Here is an 11281-nt window from a genome sequence, read left to right as displayed (position 1 = left end):
CCATAAACAAACCTTGGCTCTTCTGTAGCACAAAAATTGACTGTTACTCATGTATATTTTATGTACATGTTTGTAATTCTGTAATAGTTTAATTTGAGTGTTTTCCTGCTACATGTACATTTTGTAATAGTATAAAGGACTGTTAAACAGAGAAAGAAGGATGTTTACCTTCCAGGATCACAGTGATGGGGTTGGGTCTGAATCCCTCTCCTCCTGGACAAAGAGTCTTATACTCCGCTACAGAGAGGACAAAAACACACCACAGATTAGTTTGTTATTCATTTCAGAGTGGGGAAAAACAGGAAATTGAAACCCAAGTTAACCATCAGATCTGAGTAACTAGGCCTTAAACTCAGCAGTGAATCTTATAATCTGTGGTACGTACTGGAGTTGGGGGCGGGGCAGAGTTCACAGGGGTTTCCCCAGGCTCCTCCCAGGGAGCAGCAGCAGGAGGCGCGGGTCACCCCCACTCCGATCTCCGCGCTGCAGGAGATTCCTCCGTCACCGCGGGCCAGGATGTCCAGGAAGCAGTTCCCAACACGAGTATCTGAGAACGTCACATATTCAGAATCAGAATCAGAATCAGGTTTATTACCAGGTAGGGTGACACGTACGAGGAATTTGACTTGGTGTCGTGGTGCTTACATACAAAATAAACATACAATACATGTTTATTTCTTGTGTCTTAATTTCTCTTATTAACATTGCCTTGTGTTTTTTATGCTGCTGCAACGCAAACATTTCCCAAATTGGGATAAATTAAATAAAGCATCCATCCATCCATCCATCCATCCATCCATCCATCCATCCATCCATCCATCCATCCATCCATCCATCCATCCATCCATCCATCCATCCATCCATCCATCCTCCATCCATCCATCCATCCATCCATCCATCCATCCATCCCATCCATCCATCCATCCATCCATCCATCCATCCATCCATCCATCCATCCCATCCATCCATCCATCCATCCATCCATCCCATCCATCCATCCATCCATCCATCCATCCATCCATCCATCCATCCATCCATCCATCCATCCATCCATCTCCATCCATCCATCCATCCATCCATCCATCCATCCATCCATCCTCCATCCATCCTCCATCCATCCATCCATCCATCCATCCATCCATCCATCCATCCATCCATCCAAATACCAAATACATTAGATATAGTCCATCATAGAGTCATGCTTAATGGAGGAGACCCACATGGTGTCCCTCATTATGATCAGCTTATTACAGGAGGTTTCTGACTCACCCACGCAGCCCACTCCGGTGGGGTTGAGCTCGAAGTCGGCGGGGCAGTTACACAGGTAGCTGCCCGGCGTGTTCACACACAGACCGTTGATGCAGTTCACAGGGTCCGCACACTCGTTAATGTCTGCAACACACAGAGACAAATCAGGTTACAGACACCTTCCTGACATGTATGTTGAGCAACTCGAGAAAATGAAGGGACTCAAAATGTAGAACTCTTATATCTTGAATATATTCTGTCTAATAATTGTGTAGCTGTACTACTTAATGATTTATAATCTTGTTTTATGTCACACACACTAACTTTTTAGTTTGAAGGTAGACTGATAATGAATATGTTTTTGCTTGATTTATGTTGCTAACTTTGTTTTTCACTTTTTTTTATTGACTTTTGTTGACAACATGACATTTGTTTTTGCTTATGGATACATTTGACATCTACATATGTTTCTGTTGTTGTTGTTATGTTTTTCTAGTGCATGTTTTGCATTCAAGAAAAAAATTCAATGCAACAAAAACAGAGAAATGGAGGGACTAAACAGATGATTGTAGACTATGCATATCATAGATATCTTTCGTCAAATAATTTAATCTGGAAATGCAATACATAAATGAAGATGTTGTGGTCGGGGAACATCAGCTGAGTCTGTTCTGTGTCTGAAGTAAGAGATGTTAGAGTTTCAGAGCAGCACTAACCCGTGCAGTTTCCTCCGCTGCGGTCCAGCTCGTATCCGTCGTCACACACACAGCGGAACATCCCGGGGAGGTTCTGACACGTTCCGAACACACAGATGTTCTGGAAATTACACTCGTCGATGTCTGTAGCAAACACGAGATAACATGTTAATTAGAGCATGAAAAAAGCACAGTAAGAGGGATAACATGTGACAGAGTGAGTGCAGCACCTTGGCAGGCCTTGCTGTCCTCGGTGGGGGTGAAGCCCATCTCACACTCGCAGCGGTACCCCCCCGGAGCATTCAGACACTGGCCGTTCTCACACAGGTTCACGTTGTCCGCACACTCGTCCATATCTGAAACAGAGGGGCCAGCGTGTTATAAATAAAGCTCTGTGCACATGTTGTTATGAGCGGTCAGAAAAATCAACGCGCATTGTTGGGAAGATACTGAATGTACTCTTCCAATATGAGAGTAACATGCTAACAAAGGTATCCCAACTGTAGCTGTGTACATGACAGGATGTATGATTACCTAGAAGAGCATCAGGACTGTTTTAGGCATATGATAGCTATGTGATTAACATGATGATTCAGCCTCTATGGAGATAGACATGTGACTGTCATGTTTATTGCTTACGCAGGCCTTAGCTAATCTGATCTAAACATTGAATACTGCTTTGAACCGGTATTCCTCCATCTTGTGACTGTGTAACTCCCTCTCTTGTATTTAAGGCATGTGAAGGACACTGTTCAGGGAACTATTTGTCCCATGTACAGTAACCTCTGTATGTGATGACTACTTCCATTCTTGCAAGGATAATAAATACATCCTGATATTGAAGCTCAAGCCGAGATTTTTCCTAACACGCATCCACATTAATGATCAGATATCGGCGTTTATTTAAAGAAAAACTGACGAAATACTAACCAAAACTCTAAACTCTTAAACAAAAGATTCGAAGCCATATATCTTGGGTACATTTTCTCATCCAGAATTCACCATGCGGTCTCTATCGCGCGGTTAATAAATTGTTCGCCTCCCACTCATCGTGAGCACCTGTCACCTGTCGTCTATTAAAGGGCCAAAACCACGCCTATGTGACGCCACCGTAATAATACATTGATAGTCGGCATCAATCAAAACAATAATCATCATATACAAAACATTCATTTTCATTTTAGAAATAAGATAGAAATGCAAAATGGCTTCAAACATGTATAGCAGCTAGTGTTGAATTATCTGAACGTTTGGGATGTTACCGGAGCAGAAGAAGCCGTCCCCGTTGAAGCCCTCCTTGCAGGTGCACCTGTAGGACCCCGGCGTGTTCACACAGTCTGCGTTGGGGTTGCAGTTGTGATCCTCTGCAGAGCACTCGTCCTGATCTGCAGGGAGAGAGAGGAAGGATAAGGAATTAATAGCCGATCTTGATATGGTTTTAATTTAAAGTGTTTAACCTGATTTCTTTCTTTTGACCCCTTTCAATAACCCTAAACCAGTTGTGTGTATTGTAATCAGACTGTACCTCATTGCATTCACATTTTAACTCAAATAACTGCATGTGGGTCTAATATAGTATTTTCCAACTTAATCTGTTTATCTTATGTTGTGTATTCTATAGATATTTCTATATCTTTATCTGTTTATGTTTGTTGTTATTGTTTTATATGTATAACTCATGTGCAATGCATTTTAACACGCTGCTGTAACAAGACAATTTCACCAAAACTTAATTGTTTTACTTCAAACTTTAATTGATTTTTAACGCCATCTTCACAAGATGACAAAAAAATATATATATAAACTCCCGCAATACCAGCGCTCTTGCTGTTCCACAAATATTATGCTTATACTTTAAACCACAATGTTGTGTCTCTATTGTGTCTGTGTACTTGTTTTACAACCTAAAATGGACCTGTACTCACCCACACACTTGAGGCCGTCTCCCAACCAGCCGTCTCTGCAGCGACACTTGAAGCTGCCCGGCACGTTGATGCAGGCGGCGTGCGCGTCGCAGTTATGAGCTCCGATCTCACACTCATCAACATCTGGAGAGACATACGAAACAATTAGCTTTCACACACATTCTGGTACTGGCTATTTCCCTTTGAACATCAAACGAAACAATGTAAATGAAAATAAGGAACATTGGCCTTTGTTTTTTGTTGTTGTTGTGAGATGGTTCTTTATTTATGGCATGCATAGAGGTTAAACATTTGTCTTTTTGCTTAGCAGGTAGTTTTAATTCTATAAGTAGTATGTCATTAATAAATTGTCGTTTAAAAAAAACTGTAGACCTGGAAATACTTTATGCATGAGTGAACTGTCTCAACACTCGTCTCAGATAAGGACAAAGACCCAGTGTGTGTGTGTGTGTGTGTGTGTGTGTGTGTGTGTGTGTGCGTGCGTGCGTGCGTGTGTGTGTGCATGTGTGTGTGTGTGTGTGTGTGTACCTGTGCAGCCCGTGGATCCCTTCTTCACAAAGTATCCCAGCTGACAGTGGCAGATGAAGGAGCCTTTGGTGTTCTCGCAGTCGCCGTGGAGACAGATGTTTGGGTTCAAGTCACACTCGTTCACGTCTAGACGCACAAGTGGGGACACACACCGATAATATGTGAGAATATGAGTTGTCTTTAGAGATCACACTGACAGATAATGAGACAGGAACCTCAGTTAACAAAGAAAATGATTTGCAAAGTTAGATTTAGTTTTGCTTGTCCTCTCACCGATACACGTCCTCATGTCCATGGAGGCCATGAAGCCGTCGTAACACAGGCAGCGGTATTCTCCGGGGATGTTGGTGCACTGTCCTCCGTCACAGATGTCCGGAGACTCCTCACACTCATCGATATCTGACAGGAACAGAGGAGGATACATTTGAATAGGCTATAGCTGAAACACCATGTAAAACCCCAACCCCTCAACTTAAGGAACCCCTTTTCTTCCATTCGGTCCACTTCTAACCCCTGGCTAAGTGACATAGTTTATTGATATTTGTTATTATGTTCAATGCATAACAATAACAGAACAGAACAACTGATAAACTGTACAGATAAACCAAATGGTGAATGTAATTACTGCGGGAAATGTGTGCAAAATGCTCATTTGGGTACAGATCATTTCCTGTGAATATCACGTTAGAGATTAATTTAATGAACCTTTTTTAACGAACTTTTAAAACAATTATCTGTGTAATAATGTAATGTAAAGTTGTCATACACTCTTTAAAATCAAGAAGGCCTTGTGCTCCCCAGTGAAGCTTTAACGTCCCCCAGTTTGGGGAAGCATGTATGTTGAAAAAGACCATAAATAAAAAACTGAAAAAGCTTATTTTTTTGTCATGGGAATAACTATCAGACATGGCATTATAGCATTGTTTCATATCTTAATAGTTTTAGTTTCTTAAAAGGGGAAATTGAACTACAGCTATACTGAACACATGATGTCTGTGTTTACCTGAGCAGGTGCGCAGGTCGGGCATCAGAGCGTATCCCTCGCTGCAGCTGCACTCGTAGCCTCCCTCTGAGTTCGTGCAGTGAGTCTCACAGCCGCCGTTCATTATGGTGCATTCATCAATATCTGCAGGGAAAGGTCAACAACACTGCAGTTTACATCTAGGCCTCATTAGATAGGAGTTACAAACTACACAGACACAGTAAGTCATTGCCATAAAATAGATAGGTTGGTTTCACTCACCCACGCAGCCCTGTCTGTCGGGGGTCCCCTGGTATCCGGTGTCACAGGTGCACTGGTACGTCCCCGGCCCGTTCACACACTGACCGTGTTTACACAGGTTGTCACTCAGCTGGCACTCATTCACATCTGACAAGGAAACAAGTCAATAATTAGGCATTGTATATAGAGTGTAGTGTATTGCTATTATGACTTTTTTTATGTGCCTTTTTTACTTTATTAAATATAACTGATAGAACTGGACTTACATACTTGAAGAAATGTTAAAAAGAGTCACTTCAAACATGCTTCAAGTCTTTTATACCCCACTTTTATTCATGTACCTGTGTTATTGTTATTTACTTTTTAATGTTTAGAATGTGTTTCCGCTGCACTATTTCTTAATGATCTTAATGTCTTTCATTTTTGTATGAAAGCACTTTGAATGGCCTTGTTATTAAATAGAACTGAACTTATTCTGGTCTCTTAAGTCTTTTATCAAATACCCATGCCTTGATATGTTCACTAGCTCTTAAAATAAAAATGGATGTGCACAGAATGATATTACACCAAGGGTGCGTTTCACTTCGGTTAAATGGATTCCTTGCGTCCCTCACTTGCGTCGTTTCCCTGCGACTAGTCCCTCCCACCAGGGAAGCATGGAGAGACGCAAGGAAACCACGAGAAGCAGGGAAATGAGTTTTAAGAGCAATGGGACGTCGTTTCCTCCGGAGCGTCACGTGAAGCGACGTCCGTTTGTGATGACGCCGCACAGCTGATCGTCTGACAGCAGCCAGATCAGTGCATGCGCTGCATCGTCCAATCAGTGAGCGATACACAGTAAGGGGGACGGGGCGAGTGTCTGAGGATTTCACCAGAGGATGGTCTGGTAGTTCCTCGATTATCGCTCCTCCGTTATCACTCCTCAATCCTCGGTCCTCCGGCACAAATACGGCCACTGGGACGCTACTCAAGATGGCGCAGACAAATCAACTCCATCACCCCAAGTGTGTGAATGCATATGTGTGTGTGTGTGTGTGTGTGTGTGTGTGTGTGTGTGTGTGACCTACCTTCACACACAGATCCGTCGTTGCTGAGCGCGTGTCCGGGGGGGCATTCACACTCGTAGCTTCCTTCATTGTTCAGGCAGGTTCCTCCACGACACAGCAGGGGGTTCCTCTCACACTCATCGATGTCTGTCAGGAGGGAGGGAGGAAATTATTAATAAAAAGGAGGGGGAAAAGCATGTAAAGTAATAGAAAAGTGAGGTGATCTTCCAAACTGTGATTTCTCTGGGTGTCAAACAAAGGTGGGTCATTTTAAACAGTGCATTTGTGTGTGTGTGAACTTCCAGCTCACCCATGCAGTTCTTCATCATCATGAAGCCGCTCTCGTAGCCTTCGAAGCATTCGCACTCGAAGCTGCCGGGCGTGTTGACGCAGGCTCCGTGCCCACAAAGGTCGGGGGAGATGCGGCACTCATCAATATCTGAAACCCAAAGACGTTGCAGAGGTACGCTCAGTAACTGCTCTCTAAGTGTGACATGAGTGTGAAATAAACTCGACGTCCCGCTCCCCTCGTACCGGTGCAGTTCCTCTCCTCGGCGGTCAGAGCGAAGCCGTTGCTGCAGCGACACTTGAAGCTGCCGATGGTGTTCCTGCAGCTCCCATGGGTGCACAGACCCTGGAACACCTTGCACTCATTCACATCTGGAGAGGAGAGACACAGTTAGCGTGGTGTAGTCTACAGAAAGACTCTCATTTGGTCAAGATAGTACAATTTACTGGATACATATTTGACCTCAACAGTGCTGGGGAAGTTAACAACATGTAACTAGTGGTTTTATCACGTCAAAATATCAAAGAGGGATGCAATTAGTGAAATGAAAATGGCTTGTTGTTATAATTTAGAACCACATGTGAATTTGAAACTCATTTTCTCTCGGTACCTTTGTAGAAGGGTCTTCCCGTGAGGATCTCCCCTCTGTTGGCGAAGCCGGGCCCCCGGGGGCAGATGCTCCTGTACTCCGGGGAGCTGGGTTGGGGACACTCCTCACAGTCCACCCCCCAGGCCGAGCCCACGGAGCAGCAGCACATGTCCATCCGGTATCTGCCCGGCAACGGCTCGCCACACTCATCCTCGTGCCACTTCAGGTAGCACTGCTCGCTACGCGTATCTGGAGGGGATGGTTGACATGGTGAATGGAAATGTATTTCTACAAAGCTTTTCCAGTCTTTACAACCTCTCAAAGCACTTTTACATATACGGCATCATTCATCTATTTACACATTCATACAGAGACAGACGCTACCATACATGGTGCCATTCACACACATGTACTCATTGTTAGCCATTATTTTACCTTTGATCGACTTATTGTTGAAGTAGAATTACTAACAAAGAATTACTAACAAAGCACTTATATTGAGCACTTATATCGAGCGATAGAATTACTAACATAGAATTACTAACAAAGCACTTATATACTAACTAAGCACTTATATACTAACTAAGCACTTATATACTAACTAAGCACTTATATACCAACAAAGGACTTATATACTAAACAAGGACTGGCTTATCTAAAGCACTTGAAATGTGTTGGCTCTATGAAACCGGATGTACTTATATGATTCTGTTTTCTTCAAGTTTGTATCTTCTTGGTCGAATGCACTTATTGTAAGTCGCTTTGGATAAAAGCGTCAGCTAAATGCAATGTAATGTAATGTAATGTTGCAGCTCTACCTGTTTTTCTACGTTTTCTCCCAACGGTACAGTGACATCTTCTCTTGTAATATTCATTTTTTATTGTAATTGAATTTCTGATTTTCATAGTTTTTAAGACCTCTCACTTCAGAAAATAGTAAAAAATGTCCCTTCTGGTTTCTTAAAACCAAAGAAATGGCTTTAAATGTCTCAAAAGTCAAGAAATCCACACATTTCTCTTATGATATAATATGATATAAAACAGGAGTGAAGCAGGACATCTCCATAATTGAGAGTCTGGAAACAGCATTATCTGCCATTTGTATGAACATTAGGATTACAATCATTTATCAAAAATATTTGACGACTATTTATCTGTGCATCCACTAATCGTTGCAGCTCTTTCGTTGATGTTTGTCCTATTAGTGCAGTGACATGACAGGCTGTAGAACTAACAGTTTCATGGGGATGTGGAGAGTGTTTTCTGAGTGTTGTCGTCCTCTTACCCACACATGTGCGTCCCGTGCTGTCCAAGCTGAGGCCCTCGACGCAGTCGCAGCGGAACGAGCCCTGAGTGTTCACACAGCGGCCGTTTGTACACACTCCGGGGAACACCTCACACTCATTGATGTCTGCAGGGAGCCGGACAGTTAGAGGATTACAAGGTGAAACACACACAGACATGAGCACTTTACACAGAAACCTACAGGCAGGACTTTAGAGCGCATCAGAAGGACAAAGAGATGATTTGAGGGGCGTGGATTCAAACTGCAGGCTCTTCACCGCTCATTAAGCTCCTAAATGTTCTTACCTTCACACACCAGGCCCTTCATACGAGCGAAGCCTCGGGAGCAGGCGGTGTCTGAGGGGAGAGGAGATAAGAGATGTAGTAAAGACAATGTATCTATGAGCAATGTTGGTAGTGCATACATTGGTTTGCCAAAATGTCATGAAAGTATAGGCCAGAATGGGAGCAATGTCATACAATACAAATGATAAAAACACTAGAGAACAACATATACAGTACAACAAACAATCCTTGTGGTGTAGGAATAATCTGAAAATGTATCTCCAGAGTCCAGACTAGGAAAATTAACTAAAACAGCCCCTTAAGTCTGAACAACAACTATTAAACAGATATCCACATGTTGTTTAAAACCTCTGAGCAACATATGGCCTGCAACACATCTTCTCTGTAACGAAAATGTTGTTTCAACCATTTCCAAATAAAGACTGAAAACTCCTGAACTACCCCGAAATCAGAAGAACGACGTCCTAACTCGGGAAATCAGCAGTAAATGCAACATTTGTCTTGTCAAGTTATGATGTCCACAATGGTACTTTTTTCTTGACCTAAGCAGCCATAAAAAAATTTAAATCTACGTTATCAATTTACTTGTTCCGAATTTTGTTTGGTTTTATAATAATGTATTATTAATAATTGTAAAGCAGTTCTAAATGTGAAACAACTTTTAAGATGTAAATTTTGTTGATAGTAAGTAATTCGTACTGCATGACTAACATAATAACTGATAGCTGTGTGTGTGTGTGTGTGTGTGTGTGTGTGTGTGTGTGTGTGTGTGTGTGTGTGTGTGTGTGTGTGTGTGTGTGTGTGTGTGTGTGTGTGTGTGTGTGTGTGTGTGTGTGTGTGTGTGTGTGTGGACTCACCGATCTCACAGGGGTCACAGGGGCTGCCCCAGGCGGCTCCCAGCGTGGAGCAGCACTCAGACTTCAGCGTGGCTCCGTTGATGTTGACCTCGCAGCGGTTGTCCTGGATCGTCAGCCAACACGTACTCTTCATGCTGTCTGTGGAGCGGGAGGAACGACAGAGAGGTTCACACACCTTGTTAAGTTAACACACTCTCAATGCTAGCTGTGTGTTTCCTTCAGACCTCACATATGAGTTGAGTGCAGTTTTATTTTAAGGGGAAACACAACAGTGAATATGGTAAAATTGGTAAACTAATGAATATCACCATGAAACTTCCCCAGTGCATTACTGACATTAAGTGCTTTTTGTATAACAAATGTTCTAAAATGTTATGTTTGAATATGACAATTAGCTATATTTTATTACATATCTGCTCATTTGAATACATTTTCAAGGCAGAAATATTGATATTGGTTTAACCAACGTTTCAGATTATTGTTTCTTATGTAAAAATATCAGAGTCAACGGCTTTTACTGAGGGTATTTTGGATATCTCTTTTATCACTCCAAAAATCTGAAAATACTGTCAATAAACAGCCATGTTTTTAGGAATAAAATGCTCTATAAATTATGATTTAAATGCTATTCAAACAAAGCCCTCTGTAAAAAGCTTCAAAATATAGATACAATTATTTTTGAGAAAACGGCCTTTGAAGAGCTGTGAATAGGGTAAAATAATAAACAAGTAGATATCACCATGATATCTTAATGTAAGGTTCAATACTTACATTAATTATGTTTTGTATTACAAGTTTTCTGAAACGTTATTCCTTAAAGTGAAATGAGTCCTTACTGTATGTAATGCTAACTTTTGGCGGCTTAAGCTGAAAAATCCAGACACAAATAGACAAAGTTATTAAATGAAACACTTTAATGTGTATTTTAGAGGTTTTTCTTTTGACTAGTCTGAAAGAAAACACGTAGAAGCAACATAGCTCAAACTTTCAACATTTGGTAAGCCTGTAGTGTCTTGCCTAAAATATTTTTAGTGTGCATACAAAGCAAACAGTTAACCGCCAATGAAAGCGTAACAGCACCACCGGTGGTCAAAATGTCAAAATATGGACAGGGTTCCCTTAACTATGGCAACAAAACACACCACAAAAACAATCAAAATGTCACCTTCAACTTTCCACGCTGCCATAAACCGTGTGTGTATTTGCCTACATGCTGAGCTAAGTAAACCCCATGCATCATTACATTTAATCCTATGCTATTTCATTCCTAATGGCCTGAAAGAGTGTACAGG

At 41.9% G+C, this 11281-nt stretch overlaps 2 protein-coding genes across 2 annotated transcripts in view; one reads left to right on the top strand and one right to left on the bottom strand.

Moving 5' to 3' along the window:
• Nucleotides 1-11281, top strand: part of LOC117496148 (NLR family CARD domain-containing protein 3-like) — a gene marked incomplete at its 3' end in the record, with an annotated part of 682747 nt that overhangs the window by 493957 nt on the left and 177509 nt on the right. The window lies entirely within an intron of this gene.
• fbn2b (fibrillin 2b) overlaps nt 1-11281 on the bottom strand; it is a 109264-nt gene that overhangs the window by 28692 nt on the left and 69291 nt on the right. The window contains 18 exon segments of the mRNA XM_034147073.1: nt 169-237; nt 386-547; nt 1270-1392; nt 1965-2087; nt 2174-2299; nt 3206-3328; nt 3869-3991; nt 4397-4522; nt 4670-4795; nt 5400-5522; nt 5640-5765; nt 6686-6811; nt 6975-7103; nt 7199-7324; nt 7564-7791; nt 8828-8953; nt 9133-9183; nt 9990-10127. Of these exon segments, the coding sequence (XP_034002964.1) occupies nt 169-237; nt 386-547; nt 1270-1392; nt 1965-2087; nt 2174-2299; nt 3206-3328; nt 3869-3991; nt 4397-4522; nt 4670-4795; nt 5400-5522; nt 5640-5765; nt 6686-6811; nt 6975-7103; nt 7199-7324; nt 7564-7791; nt 8828-8953; nt 9133-9183; nt 9990-10127 (2274 nt within the window).

Source organism: Trematomus bernacchii, unplaced genomic scaffold (genome assembly GCF_902827165.1).
Source record: "Trematomus bernacchii unplaced genomic scaffold, fTreBer1.1, whole genome shotgun sequence".
Taxonomy (NCBI): domain Eukaryota; kingdom Metazoa; phylum Chordata; class Actinopteri; order Perciformes; family Nototheniidae; genus Trematomus; species Trematomus bernacchii.
This window is presented reverse-complemented; position numbering and strand designations above follow the sequence as displayed.